This window comes from Diabrotica virgifera, chromosome 1, assembly GCF_917563875.1.
Source record: "Diabrotica virgifera virgifera chromosome 1, PGI_DIABVI_V3a".
NCBI classification, from domain to species: Eukaryota; Metazoa; Arthropoda; class Insecta; order Coleoptera; family Chrysomelidae; genus Diabrotica; species Diabrotica virgifera.
In genome coordinates, this window is record NC_065443.1 from 250,139,456 (window position 1) to 250,165,332 (window position 25,877).

At 32.2% G+C, this 25,877-nt stretch overlaps 1 protein-coding gene across 1 annotated transcript; it reads right to left on the reverse strand.

Moving 5' to 3' along the window:
- Positions 1–211: 211 nt before the first annotated feature.
- Positions 212–25,874, reverse strand: LOC114329094 (nucleolar complex protein 4 homolog B). Its single transcript, XM_028278107.2, has 5 exons — positions 25,458–25,874; positions 25,034–25,363; positions 18,400–18,638; positions 12,298–12,536; positions 212–817 (listed from the first exon to the last, which is right to left on the reverse strand). The coding sequence occupies exons 1-5, from the start codon at positions 25,789–25,791 to the stop codon at positions 463–465; spliced, it is 1,497 nt and encodes a 498-aa protein (XP_028133908.1). The 5' UTR covers positions 25,792–25,874; the 3' UTR covers positions 212–462.
- Between the last annotated feature and the right edge of the window lie 3 nt (positions 25,875–25,877).

Genomic DNA, 25,877 nt, shown 5'->3' on the forward strand with positions numbered 1-25,877 from the left:
ACAAGGATGAAATACATTCACATGTGATCTGTAAAATCTTAAGACATCGACTTCATGTCGACCACTTTTTAATATAGAATGTAACAATAATGTAATTTAGAGGTTTTTATACCTATTGAAGTGGCTAGTTTCAATTACTTGTACACTGGACGTTTACACTGATGATGGTCAGTTTGACCGAAAACGTTTTGTACTTCCACTCCCTTGTGGATAAATTTTAAGGATTTTTTATTAAATTCATATGCCTAAATACAACAGAAGTGTTTACTTCATTCCACATTGTTATATTGAAGGTATACAGCCAACTACAGGGTTTACCCCCTTTTTAAAGTTTTATATTAAGAACAATTTAAAACCCACATAATTCGAGCTACTGTTAAATATAAAAATCTATTCTTGTCTTCATTCCTTTCCGTCATCATTTCATTGGAAATATTGAATACAAACATACCTACCCTCAAATTACAAATTCCAGAATTGCAGAAGGCGTTCACCCTTTCCAATAGATGCCCCATTGGGCTTTTCAAATTGTAAAACTATCAACTTATTAAACTTTTTAATTTCCCTATCAAACATATCTTCACCCGTTTGATCTAAGTCTTTACTCAAATCCCATTCTACAGAAGGTAGGGGTGTGTTGATGAATTTGGCAGCCGAAGAAACACTTGGTATTACATGGCTTTGTAGTGACTGTATCTCCCATAGAGAACTGATGATGGCATTTGATTTGACAGGGTCTCTTTCATCCATGATATATGGGTCATTATTGGCTGTTATGTGCTCTGTGTTGTTCAACAGACACTTAAGACCTGGATGTCTGCAACAATTACAATTATAAAAAAAATGTTATAACACAATTGCAATTCTGTATTATGTAATGGTGAGGTTATAGGGGAAATATTTTGAGCAATAATTGCTCGATAACATGTATGGACCAATATGGAGTAATTGAATCAGCCATTATGAAAATGGGTCACCTCCACTTTCTGTCGAATTTGTATTTAATACACGTAGATAAATATGTCTATTCTATATACACACACAGGCAAAATTAAAAGAACACCTTAAAAATGGGACATGTTTGATATCTCGTATTTCCTAAACCAGTTGTCCGATTTGAGTGATTTTTTTAGTATGTTATAGCCTTATTATTTCAGAATATCGGTGTAATAATATTATTGTTGCTAGACAGGTAAATGTTATTTTATACCGGGTGTAACAATCATACTGTGTTTTTTCCTTAGAGTTTGGAACACCCTGTGGAATATTCTAGCATATATAAAATATTGAAATTAAAACTCAATTGTAGCCTTAGGCTTTCTTAACATTTTCTTTCTTGATTCATTTGTTTACGTTGGATAGTAAAAAAGGTAGGTACATTAACAACTAGTCATGTTCTTCATCAATACAGGGTGTTTCTAAATAAGTGCGACAAACTTTAAGGGGTAATTCTGCATGAAAAATTAAGGACGGTTTGCTTTATTAACATATGTCCGCAAATGCTTGGTTTCCGAGATAAGGGATGTTGAATTTTTTCTTACAAACTGATGATTTATTTATTGCTCTAAAACTGGTTGAGATATGCAAATGAAATTTGGTAGGATTTAAGAGGTAGTTATTGCGCATCTTTTGACATACAATTAAGAATTTTATATTCACCATTGGCGTGCATACGGGTATAAATATTTAAGATATATCCCGTACGCACGCCAATGGTGAATATAAAATTCTTAGTTGTATGTCAAAAAGTGCGCAATAACTACCTCTTAAAACCTACCAAATTTCATTTGCATATCTCAACCGGTTTTAGAGCAATAAATAAATCGTCAGTTTGTAACAAAAAATTCAACATCCCGTGTCTCGGAAACGAAGCATTTGCGGACAGACGATTATAAAACAAACTGTCATTATTTTTTAATAAAGTAAACCGTCATTAATTTTTCATGCAGAATTACCCCTTAAAGTTTGCCACACTTATTCAGAAACACCCTGTATGGATGAAAAACATGGCTAGTTGTTAAAGTACCTAACTTTCTTATTATCCAACATAAGCAAATGCACCAAAAAGAAAATGTTAAGAAAGCCTAAGGCTACAATTGAGTTTTGATTTCAATATTTTATATACGCTAAAATATTTCACAGGGTGTTCCAACCTTTAAGGAAAAAACACAATATGATTGTTACACCCGGTATAAAATGACATTTACCTGTCTAGCAACAATATTATTATAGCGATGTTCTTAAATAATAAGGCTATAATATACTAAAAAAATCACTCAAATCGGACAACTGGTTTAGGAAATCCGAGACATCAAACTTGTCCCATTTTTAAGGTGTTCCTTTAATTTTGTCGGTGTGTGTAAATAAATTTGCAGTTACTCGAGCCTATTGGGTTGTGGAGATTAGGTTCTAAAACCAAAAAAAGTTAATTTTTTCATTTTAGTGGGGCCTCACCATTTCTTAATTTAATTTTTTATTTCCAACAATCTTTTTTCCGATTATAGCGCGATCCTTCCATAATTTGAAAAATGTCTCGAATAAAAGTTGCTTATTTTTACGTAAAGAATCCAAATCTGCAATAAAAAATGGGGGCTTCTATTTAAAATTTGAAAGTAACAGCCACCACACCTCCGAGGATGGTCGTGTTTGATGTCATTCGACAAATATTTAACAAAATATTGAACACATATTTTTCAGTTTTTTAACCTGATGTTCATTTCGGGAAATATCGCGGAATTTCTATTTAAAATTTTAAAGTTACCCGACCCCCCACCCCTCTGTGTTAGGGGTCGTGTTTGGTATAAGTCGATAGATTTTTGAAAAATATTGAACAAGTATTTTTCAGTTTTTTGATACGACGTTCATTTTGCGAAATATTTGCTTTTTGTGAAACTTTGTGACTCACCCATTTCCTTATACTTCGTTCAAATAGTCACGATTTTTGAACTGTAGACTGTTCTGCATGTACTCAACTTACTTTGTCGAATCTGACGATTTCGAGTTTTTTTAAGGATAAATTTTTTTTTCGGACCCCCTTAAGCCTTGGTTTTCTCGAAAGCGGCACCGACAAACTGCGACCGTAACCCTGCGATGAATGACGTCATAAAAAACTGTACCACGCAAAATAATAGCAGTGGTTTCCAAGGATGCGTTGGAAGCCACCGCTTGCTAAGTTTACACATTTCATTGCCGCAGTGAAGAACCTTGAATTTTTCACCGTAATCACGGTTCCCGGGAAGGGAGGTTATCGTGGGAGGTCTTGTCACTGGGAATTTTCCGGCGTCAACTTATTTCTTAATGATTCTTTAGCCAAAATTCACTGAGAGCGAAATCGCAGCACGTTCTTTTTTTAACTAAACGCGAAATGCATTTTTTCTGCACAAAGCTCTACTATTCCGTAAGCATTTTACATCGTTTGAAATTCATATTGTATTACCAATATTTTTTTTTCTTTCAAAATCTCTCAGAAGTAGTTTTGGTGACATTAATACATTAGCCTGAATTTTTTCAGATTTTTCTAACTACTCAAGACCACTTTTTGAGGCTTTGAAAATGATTTTTTCACTTTTTTAACAGTTTTAAACGCTTTTAAGATAGTGCTCTTTGTCCGGGTGTGAATATATAAATATACTTTATTCAATTTAATGATATTATTAGTATATTTATATAAAGACAAAATACAAGCTTAAATTATGCGCCAATTTAAAAAATTAACTATAAGCCAAGCCGCACACCAAAGAAACATGAAACATGAAACGAAAAACATGTTTCATGAAACTAAAACACTGCTAAACAAATCTCAAAGTCCGCCTACCAATGAAACGAGTGTGATTCATGCTCATGACACATTTTTATTTTCGGAGAGTTTCATAAATGGCCTGTACAGGACTTATATTATCATTCCAAAATAAAAGCAACTCATATTCATTTAATTTTTAAATATCTTAAAACAAACATTGCCTGTTGTTGTAAATAACTAGGTGACACAAATTTCCCAATATAATGCACTTGTTTCAAGATCACCTTAGTCAGCTATTTTGATATAATTATTTCATTAGGTCGAATCGTGTCAACAATCATAATAAACAATTGGGATTGATTATAGATACGTAACAAGTAAAGAAAGAGATCATTCATTATTCAGCATTCATTATTCAACCATCAAGGTAGTTATAATATAGACTTTCGTCCACCAACTTGTTACTGATAATAAGTAGTAGTGTTCAATAAATAAAGTATGAACAAATAATGTATTCCTAACAACCAACCATCTTCTCAGAGTAACTACCCCATTACGACAGCGTATTCTTTTATATGGCGATCCTTTGGAGAGAACCTTTGGACTTCTGATACAGGGACGAAGATGGAAAGAAACTGGAAATGGAGGCGCAGAAAATTTGGGGTAACGTATCCATCCTCACATTAAATGGTACATATTATAAGGTATGCGAGGGAAATATGGAGTTGGAGAGACCTAGCCAGGGTCGCAGTAGCAGACGTCGGCAGGAATGAAGTTCGGAGTCTTGGGACCACGCCCAGCTTCAAGAGGACTTGGAAACCAAATAGACAGTAGTGGACAGTGACAATATTGAATGTGAGTAACTTTTAACTATTTTTTTTAAATTGCATACAGTCTCACAGACACGTACAAATTTTCTTTTTTATTAATAATATAGTGAAATGCATAATATATAGTTATTTTGGGATAAATTAGGATTAATTATTTTTAATACAATTAGTAAATTAGGTCTAGTTTTTCGTAATATTCATTTCAAGAAGCATTTATTTGACCAGTTACTTGATATTTTAACTACATAAGTGATGTTACATTTTATTTTTTTTTGAAAATAGATGAACTTTGATTTAAATACCTATTATAGATAGAACTTTTAAAAGTGTTTACGATTTTTTATTTACATAATAGCTATTTTTAACTCAATGCGAGTACATATTATACATAAATCTATTTTTAACTTGAACGGATTAAAATGCTATATCAGGCTTTTATTTGGCATAATATTATACTTTTGTTACCTGACCCTGAACGAGTCAGAAATACATACATGAGGAATTTGCTGAATAGAGTTTTACCCATTACATAAGACATAGAAATTACTGAAATTATACACTAGGAAAGGTGAATTAGAAATATTTTTAATGGAATTACGATAATGAAGATTGAGAGAATTTTTTTTACAAAGGACAAGACAAAGAGAAGAATCCTAAAAAGGAAAATAAAAAAACATGAAGATGACAAAGAAAATAAAATTATTTATGTACAAGGATATACAAGAATTTTTATACAATGATTTTAAGAAGAAAAGAAAGTAATGATGTAAGAAGAAAATAAAGACATACAAGTTATAATGACGTAAGGAAGATATATATGACAAGGAAACCCCATTGGAGGAAAAAGACAAAAGAATATGGACAATTAAGCCTTAAAAATTATCATAATGAAGGACAAGTTTTAAGGATAATTTAAAGAAGATTTGACTACCAAAGGTTAGGAAACCGAATAATTAAAAAGAATTTTATACAGTAAAAAGTACTATTTAAGAAGAATACGTTTTATTGCTTCAAGTACATGTAGATATTTAGTATAATATTAAGTTACTTTAATTTTTTTTTAAGGTAAACTAACTTTAAATTCTTATAATATAAATATATTTTGATTGAAAACATAAGACAAGTCATGTAAGACTGTATCTCAATTAGAGAAATAGACTTTTTTTTGTGACGTAATTAGTGAACATTCGCGAACCGAACCGAACTAAGCTGAACTAAGTGAGAAAAAACTATTATTTAGTAAATAGAAAAATCTCACATTATTTATTTAGAGTTTATTCATAAGTTTTTCTCGTTCTTAACTTTTAGGTTAATTTTATAGGTAGTAGATGTGCACATAGTATAGGGCCCTAGATAGGAAAAATAACCCTAGATAGATGTTAGATAGATAGATGTTAGGTAGATAGGTGTTAGATGTTATATAGATAAATATGATTGAAAAAGGAATAGTCCTAGCTAGATAGAATAAGGTTAGGTAAATATATTTTTTCGTGATTTTTTTTTAATAAAATATAGTCTATTTTTATTACCACTTTTTTTCGAATTTTTATTGAATGTGGAAGTTTTGACAACGACAATAAGATTTTTTCATTTCAAGTTTTCAATATCGGTTGAATTTTAGTATAAATATGATTTTTTTTTAATGTTTTGTGATGAATTAAGTAGACCATTGATTTTTTAATATATTAGAACCAAGATTAAGTAAAGACAATTCAGGGAGAAAACCAACTCTTGTAAAGAAAAAAGGTACAAATAGACATCAGAAGATTTTAGCATGCTCATTTCATGTTTTGAAGCTAACCGACTCTCATCAAGACTGAGCAGTTCGGATCAGACAGGAATTTAGGGATGCAAAATGTAGAAGATTTTTTTTAAGCGCACAACTATCCATTTTGTCTTTTTGGAACAAACCTTCCCACGACTAAGGACGTGGAGAAAGGACCGGAAGCAAATACAAGGATTGAAAGCTGCGAAAAACCCACCGTGTAGGTAAGGGTTAGAAAAGGAAGAATATGTGAAGTAAATACGAGTTTAATGAAAAAATATGAAGAAGAAGAAATATGTTTAATAGTACACTATGAAGAAAGTACTAAGTATAAAGAAAATGAAAATATGTATTAGTAAAGTACCAGTCAAGAAGAAGAGGAAGAAATCGGAGAAATTTTTTAATTGAAGAATATGTAGAAGGTCAGAAAATCAAATAATTATTTTAAAAGTGAAAGAAGTACAATTAAAAAGTAAGTTCAAATGTAAGAATTAAAGTTATAATTTTATTTTAAGTAGGGAAAAGGTAAAATATACATTACAATTTCTGAGTGTAGAATTTCGCGAGATATAAGGAAGTAATAAGTAAGAATAGACGATATTTGAGGACTAATTTTTTTTATAGGGTAATAAGTTGTATATTTGTATATATTATATTTGTATTTTATATTTGTATATATTTGGATAAATCTTTAACACAGTAATGAGTTGGTGACGTTGTTTAGAAAAATTTTCTTCTTTGTCGGAAAGGCAGAGAAAATAAGGTACATCTCTCAGAAAATTTTTCTTGTAAGGGTAGGGGATGTACAGGACTTATATTATCATTCCAAAATAAAAGCAACTCATATTCATTTAATTTTTAAATATCTTAAAACAAACATTGCCTGTTGTTGTAAATAACTAGGTGACACAAATTTCCCAATATAATGCACTTGTTTCAAGATCACCTTAGTCAGCTATTTTGATATAATTATTTCATTAGGTCGAATCGTGTCAACAATCATAATAAACAATTGGGATTGATTATAGATACGTAACAAGTAAAGAAAGAGATCATTCATTATTCAGCATTCATTATTCAACCATCAAGGTAGTTATAATATAGACTTTCGTCCACCAACTTGTTACTGATAATAAGTAGTAGTGTTCAATAAACAAAGTATGAACAAATAGTGTATTCCTAACAACCAACCATCTTCTCAGAGTAACTACCCCATTACGACAGCGTATTCTTTTATAGGCCGGACGTATATTTGTTTAGCAGTGGTTTATTTCCATGAAACGTAATTTACGTTTCATGTTTCTTTGATGTGCGGTCGGGTTAAGAGAGGTATGTATTTGTGCATTACAGGTGTTACAGGTAGAAATTCATTAACCATGCCGAATTCGACAAAAAATTACTGCCGTACAAAGGTATAATGGAACGCATATTTAAAATGGCATTATAATGTCATAATATTATTATTTAAAAAAAAATGTTTTCTTTTTCAGTACAAAAAATGTTGTAACAGTTTGTTATTATACATCTAATATCTCTAATAATTGTTAATATTTTACGGTCAACATATATCTGCATATTTATTTATATAATAAATAAATAATATAATATAATTATGTATGTTATCGAATTTCTACCTGTAACATCTATAGTGCAAAAATACGTATCTCACTTATATACTCTCGGACAAAAATATTGCATATGCATGTGGAATGAAATTTTTTGTGCTGCTATCCTTAGCCCTCCTGTATCATAGGAATAGGATTTATTTTCCGAATGCCATTTTTTAAAGTATCACATAAATACTATAATCGGATTTAAATCTGATCTGGGCTATATACTGGCCAATATAATTTTTAAATTGAATCTCTTCAAGATAAGTATTCACTATGCTAACGATAAGAAGTGCATTAGCACCAATATGTCATATCCAATATGGCTTTCAAATGGCAAAACATGATCTTCTAAAATGTTATCAATGTACATATCAGTTGGCCTTCGCCTAATCACCTTCACGTGTTCGGTATGTCCTTTCAAAGCAATACCGCTCCATAGCACTATGTCGCCAGCACCAAAATTAACGTTCTGTATGAAGTTACAACTGACATACTGTTCGCCAACTCTTCTGTAGACGAAGTCTTGTAAATCTTGCTTCCATATGGTGAACTGTATGCCAGATGTAACCACATACAGAGGGTTAATTTTTGTGGTGGCGGGTATTTCTTGGTAAGGAGATACTGAACTTGTGGAGGTGATTGGGTGAATGACAGCTGATATGTACATTAAAACATTTTAGAAGATCATGTTTTGCCATTTACCAGCCATATTCTATAACAAATTCGTGTACCATGACGCAGGTCTTAATGTCGGTAGAATAGTGAATACTTACCTTGGTGAGATTCAATTTAAAAATTATATTGGCCACCATATAGCCCACATTAAATTTAAATCCGATTATACCATTTATATGAAACATTAAAACATCGGATTCTGAAAAGAAATCCTATTTCTATGACACTGAGGGCAGCACAATTTTTTTTTATTTCACACGTTAATTTCAAAATATGCAAAATTTTTGTCCGTGAGTGTATATTAGTTTTTTTTTCAAATTGGCGCCTAATTTAAGCTTGTATTTTGTGTTTATATATATACTAATAATATCATTAAATTTAATCAAGTATATTTATATACTTACACCCTGAAAAAGAGCACTATCTCAAAAGCGTTTAAAAGTGTCAAAAAAGTGAAAAAATAATTTTCAAAGCCTCAAAAAGTGGTCTTAGAGCAGTCAGAAAAATCTGAAAAAAATTCAAGCTAATGTATTAATGTCCCCAAAACTACTTCTGATAGATTGGGAAAGAAACAAAATATTGGAAATACAATATGAATTTCAAACGATGTAAAATACTTACGGAATAGTAGAGCTTTGTGCAGAAAAAATGCATTTCGCGCTTAGTTAAAAAAAGAACGTGCTGCGATTTCGCTCTCAGTGAATTTTGACTAAAGAATCATTAATAAATAAGTTGACGCCGGAAAATTTCCAGTCACAAGACCTCCCACGATAACCCCCCTTCCCGGGAACCGTGTAATCTGACGTCATTCATCGCAGTGTTACGGTCGCAGTTTGTCAGTGCCGTTTTCGAGGAAACCCAGGCTTTGACGAACTCCCCTGTATTAAGAGCCAATATATTGTAGAGTTACATCTATATACAGGGTGCCAGGTTTCTCTCCATATGATAATCTGACGCGCTCGAGTAACTGCAAAAATCCCCGCTTGGGCTCCCCTACCAATATGAAAACGTGTCAACTTTCAATATTATTACCATAAGCGCAGCATACCCAGCAAACCGTTCAGTTTGAAAAAGAGTCATCTCCTATAGATAACCCATTATACAACATGATCTGTGAATGGCCTACTACCAGTTTCTAAGAAACGGAACAAGGAGAAAGTTAATATGAATTTTAATTGTTTTTAGTTTAATGTTTTTAGTTTAGCAGTTTAATGTTTTAATAAACAATATTCACATTATAATGCCTATTTTTTTCGTTCAATACCTGTTCATTTTGAAAACGGGTCATCTCTTTACCAAAAAAATTTCGGTTTCAGGTCTTTTAAAATTTAAAAAACATGTTTTTAAAATATTCATCAGTTTGTATAGTAAATTTTAAAATCAAAAATACATAAAAACTTTTATTTTCCTAATAGTCTTTAAATAATAGATAAAAAGTTTTTTATTTCTCATGTAAAATTTAAAAAAGTGGAGGTGGCCCCTTTTCAAAATGACTGATTCAATTAATGGAGCGACATGTGCTCACTTGCATTATATTACAATTATTTCAGGTTCTAGGAGAAGTACTTAAGAATACACGTAAGAATAAAAAAAATATATGCAGCAAACATGTTACGTCAAAATTTTGTTTCAAATTATTTCAATTGCTCAACATTTATTTGTTAAATCCTGAGCATCTTTATTGATACGTTAAATCAGGTGTGGAAATTCTTGTGAAGTAAACTGAAAAATCTTCTGCAAACCTTTTTTTATACGATCCCGAAAAGATTGGTCATAAATTATACCACACATTCTGGGGTCAAAAATAGTTCTATTGAATGTGATCATAAAAAAGTTACAGCCCTTTGAAGTTACAAAATGAAAATCGATTTTTTTCAATATATCGAAAACTATTAGAGATTTTTTATTGAAAATAGACATGTATCATTCTTATGCATGGTAGGAATATCTTAAAACAAAATTATAGTGAAATTTGTCCACCCCATAAAAATTTTATGGGGGTTTTGTTCCTTTAAACCCCCCAAACTTTTGTGTACGTTCCAATTAATTCATTATTGTGGTACCATTAGTTAATAGGTCTGGATCCCGCGTATGAAAAAAAAGTTGATTAATAGCAAGCTGAAAATTTGTTAATAGCTTAAGGGTGTCTAGTCGGATAAACTTTGATATATGGGAACACTGGAACAGGGGCAGTTATAATTGTGGAACAGGTTAAAAATTTGGAACGGTCAGACCACGGAAACGGCACATTTATTTTGTCCGACAGAACAGACTTAAACTCTCCGAACAGAGACTAAACTCTGATGCAAAAATCAGACTGCTATTTATCACCTGTCATAATTCCTGTCATTTGACATATTCTACATGTTCCACTCATTAAAACGCCCATTTGGTGATAAATAGCAGTCTGATTTTTGCATGAGAGTTTAATCTCTGTTCGGAGAGTTTATGTCTGTTCTGTCGGACAAAATAAATGTGCCGTTTTCGTGGTGTGACCGTTCCAAATTTTTAACCTGTTCCACAATTAAAACTTCCCCTGTTCCAGTGTTCCCATATATCAAAGTTTGACCGACTAGACACCCTTAAGCTATTAACAAATTTTCAGCTTGCTATTAATCAACTTTTTTTTATACGCGGGATCCAGACCTATAAACACAACGTTTTTAAAACTTTTTTGCCTCTTAGTATTTTTTCGATAAGCCAGTTTTTATCGAGATCCGGCTACTTTTTTAATATATTTACATAAAAATTTTATGGGGGTTTGTTCCTTTAAACCCCCCAAATGTACTTGTACGTTCCAATTAAGCTATTATTGTGGTACCATTAGTTAAACACAGTGTTTTTAAAACTTTTTTGCCTCTTAGTCTTTTCTTGAAAGTCACTTTTTACCGAGATGTGGCTTCTTTTTCAAAATACACCTAAAAATGTAAATTATAAATACATTTTCAGATTATTAACAGGTGTCTATAATTGTACAACCATATACAATTATGTGGTGGATTCGAAAAACATTCAAAATATCTTGATAAACACTTTCTTATCGAAAAAGTATTAAGAGGCAAAAAAGTTTTAAATACATAAATAAATAAATAAATAGTTTATTTACGGTTATACCAATTACAATAATTACAATCATTAAATAATTCATATCATATTAACAGTACTAGAACTCAATAATAATTACATACAATTTACACAAGACAAATGAATAGAATAAATACCTAAATGACAGTTTACAGTGACAGCCTACATTGTATTTTAAAAAGATTTTTTCAGCTTTTTTCGAAAAAACATTGTGTTTAACTAATGGTGCCACAATAATAATTTAATTGGAACGTACACAAAAGTTTGGGGGCGGTTTAAAGGAACAAAACACCCATAAAATTTTTATGGAGTGCACAAATTTCATTTTAATTTTCTTTAAGATGTTGCTGCCATAAGCATGCATCCCATTTTTCAATAAAAAATCAGTAAGAGTTTTCGATATATGAAAAAAAATCGATTTTCATTTTGTAACTTCAAAGGGCTGTAACTTTTTTTGTGTGCACTATTGTATCTAGGTAAGTGAGGTTCAATCAACCTATTTTTCACCCCAGAATCTGTGGTATAATTTATGACCAATCTTTCCGGAACACCCTGTATAAAAATGAATAATTTGAATTTTTTAAAACTTACCTCAAGATAAGGTTTCCTATGAAATGGCATATGATAATGATGTCCTCTGAAGGTGCTATTAAAGCCAAACGAGCCATTCTTTTAATAAAAGCTGCAACTAGGTTCTCAGGCAGATGAGTGGAGCTGAGAAACAGATCTGATAAGTAGAATAGACGAGCTTTGTATTTAGTATGGAATATTTCTGGTTCAAACATTGAGTAGAGCTTAATAAATATGTTTGGATAGTCTAAGTTGTGTACCTAAAACAAAAACATTTCATTCAGCCAAACCTACTTAGGGTACACCTAAGTACTACTACTACTTAGGTAAGTAGTACTTAGTATATTGGGACCACATTTCTCCGATCTGATATAGACTGATCCGACGTCTTCTGACGTGAATGCCTATATTTACTCATGAGGCTCTGATTTGATTCTCGGTATCGGAAATCCGTTTTGTTTTTAAAATTCACATTTTGATGTAAAAAATAATTGTTTTTATAACACTTTTTATCTCTCATAAGAATAGGAAGACTAAGATGAGCAGGACATCTAGCAAGATCACAGCAGAACAACCCTCCTAATGTCTGCCCACCTTGACTTTACAGTACACGAACAAATGGCAATGCAATCCTTATAGGAGTTTTTAGCGCGGCGATGCCGATTTTCTTCAAAAGAATTTTCAATCTAACATTACCGGGGTCCTACAAATGTAGGGCCCTAAAAATGTTAAATTAAAACTAACCCGTTACAGTCAATAGCATTGTAGCAAAACAATATTTTTCATTGTTTTTTGTGAGTGATGTCATGTTAGAAAAGTAATCAGCAATTTTATAATCGATATGCGTAATAACGTTTTTTTAAGAATGTTAGAATATCGAACATTAAAAGTGGATGTTGTTCTATGGTTGTTAATTTATGTATTGACAGTATAGACAGTTCTGAAGTAATGTCAAGAAAAATATAAAATAGATTGTCAGTCGAGTTTAAGTAAAGTTTTATATTGTCCTACAGTTGAGAATAAATAAATTATAATTGTTGATGGTCAGTTCACCTAAATTAAAATAAAAAAAAACAGTAAAATCATGTATAAAAGGTATATTTAAAAACCCTCAAAAGGGCCACATCAAAATCGCAGCATAACTAGTTTTCGACTGGTTTACCAGTCATTATCAGTGCTTACTATAGGATATTGAAATTTTGACTACGGTTAAAAAAAATTATCAGTTATACATACTCACGTGCATTGTACAGCTGGTTCCAAAAAAAAACTGATACGACTCTTAAAGCGTATTTTGTAGAAAATTGAGCAGTGTACTTTCTTCTTCTTCTTCTTTTTGTTTTTGGTCTCGCTGCAAGGCAATTACCAGCAAGATTTATAGGCGATCTTGATGTACTATGGCTCTAAGCCATATCAAAATCGCTGACTATGTTCTTGTAAAAAGCTTTTGATGAGGTGTGATATAATGAATATGAGTTTAATTATATTTAATTTATTATATTTTGAAGGATATATACGTATTATTTACATACTGTCACTGCCAAATCTTAAAATTGGTCAGATAACTTCAACCTCAAAAAATGGCTGTTTGTTTATTTTATTATTTGTCTGTCATAATAAATATAATATAATGTCAGACCAATCATACACTGCTCAAAATGATCAAATCTTATTAAGAGTCGTATCAGTTTTTTAGGAACCAGCTGTACATGCTAACCACTAAGATAGTATTTAACAAAAATATGGGGGTCAAAGCCCAGTAAAAGAAGTCCGTCAAGGAAACATTGGTTTAAAAAGCTACATTAAATATGGATGTTTAAAATATTTAGCTAATCTGCTCTAGGTAACATCTGAGCTGTGGATTTGACTTGTTTACATGTTGAAAGTCTGACGGCAAGTGACAATGAGATGGATAGGACCTCTGAACGATGACAAGACACAAATGACAGTTCCACAGGAAGTTAAAATTAACCTGTCATATTTAAGACTAAGGTAAACAGCATGTTAAAATTAGAAATGATGTAACAACACACTCCATTATGAAAATTATCATTTAAAATTCATTAAGCTAGTTGTTATAAATAAAAATGTATTCACATATACTGTAAGCGCAGTTAGGCAAACCACATTACACAAAAGTTCCATATTCAATAACTAAATTTAGTAACCAAATCTTATTATCAAGAGATCTAAGATTTAAAAAAGCAATTTTGTTGATTTGCAATTTGTTTAAGTTATTGGTAGCTGTTGTAATTTGTGTGGGTAAGTGTGTACGGGATCACAATGGAGGTGACTGAGGTGTAAAAATGTCCTAAATAATGGGGGGATGTATCATTAAGAAAGCACAAGCTCAAACTTAGGCGACCAATCCCTAAAGACCTCGCAGGCCACCCGGATCCCTAAGGGTCCAAAAACCAAAACCGTAATACGATGATGACAGTAGGGACTGGGGGTATGAGATGTCTGTGAGGGAATTAGTGGGAAAGGAACATGAACGAGACCCAGAAAGAAAATTAGACTATTGATTTGGTTTTACTAAAGATGAGTGTAATATTTTGGTAATGACAGATGAATAGGTATGGTGAGCATAGCCATATGTAGAAATCTGATTTTAAATTTTTTTTTATAATGTGGATGTCTGTGGATGATGATATCAGTAATTTATATGTAGTTATGAATAGATAAAAGTGGTTAGCTGGCTGAAGATGACAAAAGAGTTATTGTGGCTAGTATCAGATAAATTATTATAAGTGTGAATGTGAACGAAGCAGTAGAAGAAGGGTGAAAAGTGATATTGTAAATGTGTTAAGAAAAAAGTTGTCGATGGAGTGGTTGGAAGTCCCGATTGAACGAAACATGGCGGTTGACACAATTCGGACTTTTCTGTTTTTCTTTTAATATTTCTAGGTCCTCATACAAGTCTAATTTTAAGAAGTCTTTCTGTGGGATGTTGTAGAGCGACATCATCTGGGATACTCAACGTATGATTTTTTTGTTTGAGATGTTGAGAAAAGGTAGATGTGTTCTCTCTTTTGGTGTGTTCAAGAGAACGATAAATCTTGATAATAAGATTTGGTTATTAAATTTAGTTATCGAATACGGAACTTTTGTGTAATGTGGTTTGCCTAATACAGTATATGTGAATACATTTTTATTTATAACAACTAGCTTAATGAATTTTAAATGATAATTTTCACAATGGAGTGTGTTGTTACATCATTTCTAATTTTAACATGCTGTATACCTTAGTCTTAAATATGACAGGTTAATTTTAACTTCCTGTGGAACTGTCATTTGTGTCTTGTCATCATTCAAAGGTCCTATCCATCTCATTGTCACTTGCCGTCAGACTTTCAACATGTAAACAAGTCAAATCCACAGCTCAGATGTTACCTACAGCAGATTAGCTAAATATTTTAAACATCCATATTTAATGTAGCTTTTTAAACCAATGTTTCCTTGACTGACTTCTTTTACTGGGCTTTGACCCCCAAATGTTTGTTTAATACTATCTTGGTGGTTAGCATGTACATTGCACGTGAGTATAACTGATAATTTTTTTAACCGTAGTCAAAATTTCAATATCCTTGTAATATTTTATCAGGTTATATTCATTTTAGGTAAGCACTGATGATGACTGGTAAACCAGTAGAAAACTAGTTATGCTGCGATTTTGATGTGGCCCTTATGAGGGTTTATAAATATACCTTTTATACATGATTTTACTGTTTAAAACTTTTTCCTTGTGAATTTTTAAATTAAATTATAACAAAGAGTATCAAATAAACTTTATAAATAATTATTACTGATAACATTGTATTGAGTAACTGATTGCTTATTTGGAAAATTTGGATCATAATTGCAGTTTATTGTTATTCTTAATGACTGATTTCCAACCTGAAATTAATGTCATTTTAATGTGTTTACACCCTCATTAAAATAGTATAAATTTTAAACTTAAAATTAATTTTAGTTAGTTCAGCTATTTTTCGAAAAAAAAAAATGTTTTAACACCCCCGGAAGCCACAAAATGTCAATAATATTAATTCCTAATTTATCCTATAGAAAAAAGTATATTTGCTTAAAACCTGTTACTGATAAAATTTGGCATCACTGTTGGTCATAAGAACCTGTATTGTAAAGTCAAGGTGGGACACACTATAGAAGAATCCTTATGTCACAACCTGTGGGAAGTAGAAATAGGGGTGAGCCAAAACTTGATGGTGTGGATGAGTATGGGAGAAAAATAAACGCAGCAAACTGGCAACGGTTGGCAATGGATAGGACTGACTTGCGTAATAGACTTGGGAACGTCGAGGCTCTTCCATAGGGCTGTAGCACCATTGATGATGATGATGATAACACTTTTTTTATATTGTGTCCTATAAATAATAAAAATGTGGTACTATAAAAAGTTCTTTGTTATAAACGTGTAATTATCTGCCATTTCAATCTCGTCGGAATGAAACCAAACACGTTTGATAGGAGAAGTTACTCAGTCCAACGTCGGCTGATATCGGATCAGGCTTACCACTGCAGTGTAGGCACTATGCTTTAATACCTTGAGTTTGTTTTTCAAACTGACACCGGATCAGATCGGAGAAATACGGATCCAATGTTTTTTCCTTAGTTTTTTGGATTAATTAATTAATTGGATTAATTTGGATTAATTAAGGAAATTAAGGATCCAATGATCCTTAGTTTTTTCGCAACATCCATATTCACCCAATGTTTATAAAGTGTAAGAGAACAACACCAAGAAAAAAGATTTAAACTAGCATTGATGTTCACAAAATGTAAAATTGATCAATTTAATTTTAAAAATTGGCTTCCCTTGACAAAATATGTTAAGAGGCCCACAAATTCAATTTGTGTAGTTTGCACACACTTCAGTTTTGTGTAATACAGTAGAACCCGTAAATCCGAACCCCGCGAATCCGAACTTTCGGCAAATCCGAACCAACGGAAAGTGAACAAAATTTAAAAATTCAAGACAAAAACTTAAAAACATGTTTATTATACAGAGTAAAGCCATAAAATTGGACAATGTAGGATTACTAGGACTTTGACATTTAAAATTTCTTAAAAATAAATATTATACTTTAATATATAGGTTTATAAAGTGTTTATAAAGGTTAAACACAAACTTACTTTGGTTCTCTCGTAGTCAACTTGAGTCCAAAAATATTGTCCGCACTCTTGCGAGAACGTTTGGCTACTCAAAATCACAATGAAAGCTTTGAACTACTAGTTAAGGCTAACTTTCAGATAATCCGAACTTTTCGGAATCCGAACAGGCTGTCCCCCAATTACTTCAGATTTGCGGGGTTCTACTGTAGTTTGAGTTTGTTCGAATATGAAATTAATTTATTTGTGTACAGTAGAGGCGGCATTTGCCATAAAATCAAACATTGTCGTTTTCCTGGGTATTATTGTCATTGTCATAATATAAATCATCATCATTTTCTATATTTGATACACTAAAACGTGTGGTTTTGTTGTCCTTCAAAAATGAGAGGTCATCATAATACCACAGACTTGGTACATATATGTCATCATGTCCACAGTAAATTTTTTGGGTTTACAGACATTTTTCTTATGACATATTCCATACATATATTAACCAGTCGGTGCGAGCCCATCTCCCTGTTTTAGTCCTTTAGTTATCTAAAAGGGATCTGTCAATCCATTTTAAACTCATACTTGCGCTTCTATGTGACTCATGGTGGCTTGAACTATCGGAGTCGTGGTGGATTCTCTTGTTTACTTAAATAAATTTCAATACAGCTGAACCCGTTTATTGGAATAGCCGTCATACTAAGCAAAAGTATTCCTATAACCGGGATATTCCAATAAGCGATGATTGGTGTCTAGTAGAAACCTTTCGGGACCTCAAATATAATATATTCCTTGAGCCAGTATTATAATAAGCTGGTTCAACTGTACTAAGTGTAATAGTGATTTTCTCACCTTTTAATAAGTGACAATAAAAATTTGTTTGTTTATGATTTTGCACCCAGTGTTATTAATTTGGTAGCAGTTTCTCTATAGAAGAAAATACTTCAACCCCTCTTATGTGTGTGAGATTAGAACAAGATCTGCACAAATCCCAAAAAATCTTACCTGAATCATGGTAAATATGCCTTGTAAAGCTAAAAGACTTATAGGACCTCCTACATCCAAAGAATCCATCAAGAAATCAGTGAGGAGTAGAGGTCTTTCTAAGTGAGTCAAAACTCTCTCTAATAATACTATCAGCATTTGCTTGTGTGTTGGAGGTGTATGATCCCATTGCATGACACAATGCCAAATTTTATTCAAACTTTTTATAGTAACTGCTTCATCAAATGTGAAGAACATAACTAAAAAGAAAAAAAAAAAAAAGATATTAAACAATATTTCATAATGTATTAAGTATTTAGTATCCAATGGATTAGATTTGGTGTAGTGTAAGAAAGAAATATAGAAACAGTTCATTTGAATCCTGCAGTTTTTTACACTGAAGCAACTGGTTTCCACAGACATTTACAAGGTTTGGGCAAAATGTTTAGTTTGGTGGCAGTGCCTTATTGGAATGTAAGTGTGTGATTTGCAGTTCTTTGGTAGAGTGTACAGTGTTGTTTGCTATAATTATTTTCAATAGCAGTTTAGCAGTTCGATTGTAGAGCATGTAGAGTGTAATGTGTTGATTACTGTAATTTAATTATTTTAGGCTTTAACTTTAAAACAATAGATAAACAGTACTACTATCGGTTTACAGCGTTCTCTGACACCTTCCGACTCCTAACTGCCATTCTTTTCTGTTTAACCATAGACCTGGAGGGATTTCTCTTTTCTCCAGTTCTTTTTCAATTCCCTACCTCCAGCTTCTTCTAGGCCTTTCTCTTTTCCTTCTCCTTTGCGGTGTCCCGCCAAAATCTGCTTAGGGATCCTGTCATCTGGCATTCTCTGTACATGGCCGTACCATGCTAGTTGTTTTGTTTTTATGTCATTAATTATTGTATGTGACTAGTATGACTCCCATCATTTCTCGTATTCTCTCATTTGGTATCCGATCTCTTCTTGATTTGCCTGCTGCTCTTCTCCCGAAGTCCATTTCTGTTACTATTCATTACATTTTCTCCATTCTTTGTTTCAGTGGCCAAACTTCACTGCCATATGTGATTATACTTTTAAGTATGCTATTGTATATGAGCTGTTTGTTCGCTTTAGATATTGTCTGGTCCCACAGAATGCCGTTCATCACGGATATGGCTTTTCTACCCTGTATGTTTCTGTCTTTTATAGCAGCATCGAGTGTTCCATCTTGAGTTATCTTTTGATAGAGACTGCTTTGTTCCTCCAATACACATGGCTTCAGTTTTCTTAATGTTAAAATAGATAAGATCAAGCAGTTATAGAAAGCCAAAGAATAGTCAACAGATGTAATAGGTATCTAGAACAATAAATAAAGTCAAGGAAATAGGCGAACTTACTATTCAGATGAATCTTAGTATGATACCCACTATACAATTAACTCATTCACTGCCAGAGTGCTTTGTATGGTGTTTTACGTTCAGGCCAAGTGGTATATTGCAGATAGAAAAAAAAGAATGTGTGTGTACTTTGTATGCACGTAAGAAGTTATACTTCTATTATATAATTTCAACGAAATAAATATACGTAACAGTTACAATACAAAAAATTAACAATAATTACCAAAAATTAACCAAAACTCAACAATGCCAAAAATTAAAAAAAAAAAAAAAAAAAGAATCGTCCGGGATTTGAACCCGCGATCTCGTGATCTCCCGATCTCTGGTCCAATGCTCTACCAACCAGGCTATCAAGGCGCCTGTTATTGACGTTTCGGATATACATAATTACACATCACAGTGACAAGTGAAATATAAAAATAGATATTTTATTATTTTATGCCCAAGGAAGACAAATTCAAAGAGACACAAATCATAATAAATAATACATTTACTAAAAAACATTAATATATTATTTTAATGGCTTATTTGCGCCGATACATAATTTGAAAGATTAGCAACGAGCTACATACTGTCTGTCTGCGCATGCGCCAGGCAATTATAAAATTTCACCTTCAATCATAAAGAAGTATAACTTCAAAAAATTTCATTCTTTGGATCAAGCTGCGCAGAAGTAGATTTCCACGGATAATGAAGTCTTATGAAAGAAATTTACGTCACTCAAATTAAGAAATTCGTAGAAATGTGTCTCTGGCATGAAAACGAAAAAAAATTTCTGTCATATTGACCGAGCTGGCCTATGGGAAAGCTACTTTCTCGGTCATATTGACCGAGCAGCGAACAAGTAAGAAAAGATGGACAGATGTTCAAACATGTGCATATCAAATATGCCTGTAAATAAAGGATTGCCGCTAATTATTGTACATTGAGTAGGAAGGAGTTGTACTTGTTTATAAACAAAATAATGTGTTGAGTTACACAAGTATATAAAAAAACATGTTTTATATCTTAGCTACTAATCTATAATACTAAATAGAAGGTGTCAAGCGGATTTATGTTTCCTTTTTAAGTATTATCAATGGATATGTTCAAGATCCAGAGTTACTAAGTTTAATAAGTTTTAATGTTAATACTAGAAGAACTCGTAACACTGAGATTTTCAACATTCCATTCCACACTACAAATTATGGTCAAAATGAACCCATTACAAGAATTTTACGCACTGCCAATGAGCACAGCAATAGTTTAGAGTTATTTGGAATATCTATAGCAACATTTAAGAAATCAGTTGAGAGATTTTGAGCATTATTTAATAACTTAAGCTACTACTTTTATTGAATGTTGTTTAATTTTAATTTTTGGTTGTTTTTTTTTAACGCAACCTATTGAACCTATGCTTTGTAAAGGTTGACGTCGTATTTTTGTAAAAATGGTATATCCGTAAAATAAATAAATAAATAAAATATTATAAAAGTTAAAAAATAAAACTAAAAAGGGGTTATAAGCAAATTAGCAAGTACCAACCCATAATAAACGAAGTGAAGTAAAATATCTAAAAAAAATTAAGATTTATTGAGTATAGAGACTATATTTATAATTTAAATCAGTTATTACAATAAAAAAATGTAAATCTGACCTGTTTATCAAAAACACAAAAAAAATTTAAAACTTAAACTGCCAGATGATGACACGCTGATTAGACTTTAGAGCCACAAGTTTAGAATGACACTAAATAACCACTTCAAATGCAAACAGATCTATGCTATATAGGTATATAATATTATAGAAAGCTACTATGACGCAAAGCACGGTTAACAAACTTGAAATACCAAATATTTGATGAAAATGTGTTATGGGTTGCTTGTAGCACCCCATGTGGCAGGTGCCGGGTTAATAACCTGAATAATATGTGACTGATATGATCGTTCATGAGTAATCTCTCATTTTTCCGACTGTACCTAGCAAATATTTTGAATTATTTATTTATTTATACGGGCAAGCCCAATTCGGTAATACATTAATAAGATATTGATAATTACAGTGTTGAATATATAAGAATAAAATGAGAGAGTACAAAACATTTAAAAAGACATGACAAAGAAAAATAATTACAAAACATTAATTACTAACAAATAACAAGGTTATGGCATTGCTAAATATTTAATTTGGTTAAATGGTTTTTAAAAACATCAACAGAGTTACCAAAAAGTAAAAGGTCACCTAGGGAGTTAGCAAGTCTTAGTGTTCTAGGAACAAACGTAAAATATGAGTAATTATATCTATGAAAAGAAATATGAAAGGTTTGAATTTGTCTTGTTGATCATGGTGGAACAAACAACAATATTTTAGCAAGGAGTTCAGGGCAGTAGTATATGCCATTGATAATATTAAACAATACTGAAGATCTTTATGCTTCCTACGGACATCCAGAGAAGAGATATTCAAAAATCGTTCCATATCTGTATAATTATAATTGATGTGTTTTTTGAACCCAATATATCTAAGAAAATTATGTTGAACACTATCAAGTTTGTTCTTGAGGTGTAAATAATGTGGGGACCAAACTGGAGAACAGTAGTCAAGGTGCGTCCTGACTAAAGAACCATAGAGCATTTTAATAGCGAACACGTTCGTGAAATCACGAGTTGTCCTTTTAACGAAGCCAAGCATTTTCATGGATCTTTGAGTAATATTGTTGATGTGATGGTTAAAGCTCAGAGAGGAATCAAGAACAACACCTAAATCTTTAATTGAGTCTACTGTATCCAATAATTGATCATTTATGGTATAATTAAATACTGATAAATGATGATTCCGACAAAACCGGATAATGTGACACTTGTTGACATTCAAATCCATCCCATTATCAAGACACCAGTTGGCTAAATTATCTAAATCTGATTGCAATGATATTGCATCATCTTGATTATTAATGATTTGATAACATTTAAGATCATCAGCGAATAAGAGAGCAGAAGTGTTAGAGAAGCAGGTGACGATGTCGTTAATATACAGGTTAAACAAAAGTGGACCCAAATGAGAGCCCTGAGGTACACCAGAGGTTACTAGAAAAGTGTTGGAGTAATGATGATTAACCCTAACCTGCTGAGTTCTATTTGTTAGGTAACTGCCCAACCACTTCAACACAGAACCTTCTATGCCATATAATTTGAGCTTATGTAACAAAAGATCATGGTTCACCCTATCAAAAGCCTTGGAGAAGTCAGTATACACTGAATCAATCTGCAACCCCCTCTTCAAAGCTTCAGACAAGGTATCAACATAAAGCAACAAACTAAGTTCAGCTGATTTACCACAAGAAAATCCGAACTGTTGAGAATTTAGTATCCAAGAGCAGTCATAATTAAGGTAATCAGTAACAATACTCTCAAATACCTTGGGAATTGTGCCGAGAATAGAAATAGGACGATAATTCGTTATGTCAGCTTTATTACCTGCTTTGTAAATTGGAGTGACATAGGATAGTTTCCAAAAGTCAGGAAATTCCCCCAACTGAAGGGATTTATTAAAAATATGATAAAGCGGCCGAGACAGAATAAAAGAGAATCGTTTAAGAAAAATGGGAGAAATACCATCTGGCCCAGGTCCCTTATTGACATTAAGAGTTGAAAGTTTTTCGTATATTTTTGAAATTGGTATAATATAGGAAGATACACAGACCTAAGACTGTATTGAATTGTTATTATGCTTAAGAGTTTTATTACTAAAAACTGAAGAGAAATGGCTAGCAAATAAATTTGCAATATCGTTGCCATTAGAGGCTAGTGTATTGTTGAGTGACATTGAGACAGGCATACTATTATTTTCTTTCTTACTGTTTACAAATTTCCAAAAAATTTTTGGATTAGCTTGGATCGAAATCTCAGTTGAATGTATATAATTAACATAACAATTTTTTGATAAAATTTTGCACTGAGCTCTAAGTTGACTAAAACCTGCATAATTCTCAGGAGACCTGTTACTCTTGTAAATTCAATGGGCAGTCTTTTTGTCACGTATTAATTGTGTAAGTTCACTAGAATACCAACCAGGAAATTTCTTTGTACAAACTTTTTTCAATGGAACATACATATTAAGCACACAGTAAAGAATATCATAGAAAGTACCTATCATCTCGGAAAGTTCTTTATCACTTATAAGACTGTCCCAATCAATTGCTTCTAAGTATTGATAAATGCAAGGAAGATTAGCTTTATGAAAATCATAGTAGTATTCACCATCGCCTGCAGTAGTGTTTTGATCAAAGTGTAGCTGTAAGATAGTTTCAAGTGGAGGATGATATAAGTCTGGAGGAATCAATATATCAACTGCCGAGGTTATCACAAGCTCTTCTGATGAGAGAACAAGATCTAGAACAGCTCCTCTAGAACTGACAATGTTATTTGATTGGAATAGATTATAAAGAGCACACATATTTGAGATAACACCAATCGCCTCCGTTTCTGCAAACGATGTATTAGGTTTAGCAGTTGCTGATGAGCAAAAGTCTTCAAGTTTCCAATCAGCTGATGGCAGGTTGTAGTCACCAAAGAGGTATAATTTAGAATTTGAATATTGTTCACCTATACTAATAAGCTGATCGAAGTGCACTTGGTACTTGTTAGGTGTAGACTTTGGTGGAATATACAATGCTCCCAAGATAAACTTACCACACAAGTGAACAAAAAGTTGCTCAATGGAGGAATCTGACGGAATTATTTTTACGGAAAATTTCTTCTTAGTGGCTATTAAAACTCCTCCTCCTCTTACAAATTTGCTAGATTCAGGTGTACGATCTTGTCTGAAAATGTTGTAATTTGTCAATCCAAGTTCAGCATCATTGAAATCGGCAGTAAGCCAAGTTTCTGTAAAAATGATTACATCGTAGACACAGTTTGACACATTAATACTTAAATCAGTTAATTTGGTACGGAGTCCTCTAACGTTTTGGTAATAAAGAGATAGCTTGCCCGGGTTTAGTGGTTTTTTTGGTTCCTTTGGACAATTTTTGGTACGTTATTGATATATTTAATTATTAGATCTTGTTCACCTGCATCTTGACGGGTTAGTAGTTCAGTCTTTATGGTGTCAAACAGTTTCCGTTGAGTAGGTGTTTGGTCAAGAGATATGTTTTTATTTTTTACATTACATATTTAATTACCAGAAAAAACCAGCTGGTGCACTAGATTTTAAAGCAGAACTACCAAAACCTAGAAATCTGGCCATACTACTATATTTATTTGTTATACTGAAATTATTATTAGAAATCTGAAACTACTTACCATTTTCATCTCCACACAAAATTTTTGTTTCATTGTTTTGATGAACTTGCAGTTTTTCAAGCAACAGTAAATAATTCATGATGTACACCTCATTTGGTTTTGATTTGGCAGTTAAAGATGGGAATATTTTCCATGTAAAGAATAAAATATCATCAAACAACAGATATTCTGTATATTTATTAATTAGTTGTGCATTATTTTGTTTGTTTGAAAGAATTTTCATTAGGATCTGCTTTAATTTGTGCAGTGGTACATAGTTTTCAAAGGAATCTTTTGTTTCTAATGGGAATCTTCCTTCACAAGACAGCAGATTCATAGCTGTTGATAAACCTAAACAAAAATAATACTCTTAGTACATGCGATCAGTCGAAAATACATGGAAAAACAAGAAAAAGGGTAATAAGTAATGACGTTAAATTCTTACCTTGTGCTTGTATCTTATGGGAGCCATTTTCCATTGTAGCTACAATTTTAACAAACACATCTTCATAAATACTCCTCAACCATTGTCTATACCGGTTCTCTGGATTATCTATCATGGGCTTCAGAGGCACAATTTCTACAAACATCTCCCTATCCTTTAAAAGAGTCGAAAATACTAGTTCCAAAGTTAGTAAACATGATTGTTGATCGGATCCAGAAGAAAAGTTTTGCACAATTTCATGCAAAATATCGCTGTTTTTCCTATTAGCCAGGAACTCCTGGGCCCGTAGTCTTAGCTGCTTTGATATCTTCATTGGTTTTTCTACCTGAGACATCGCCTACAATAAAAATATACGCAGCAAAAAATTAAATCAGCCAGATAGGTTAATAAGACTTTAAAGAGAAAGAAGTACATGAAGTT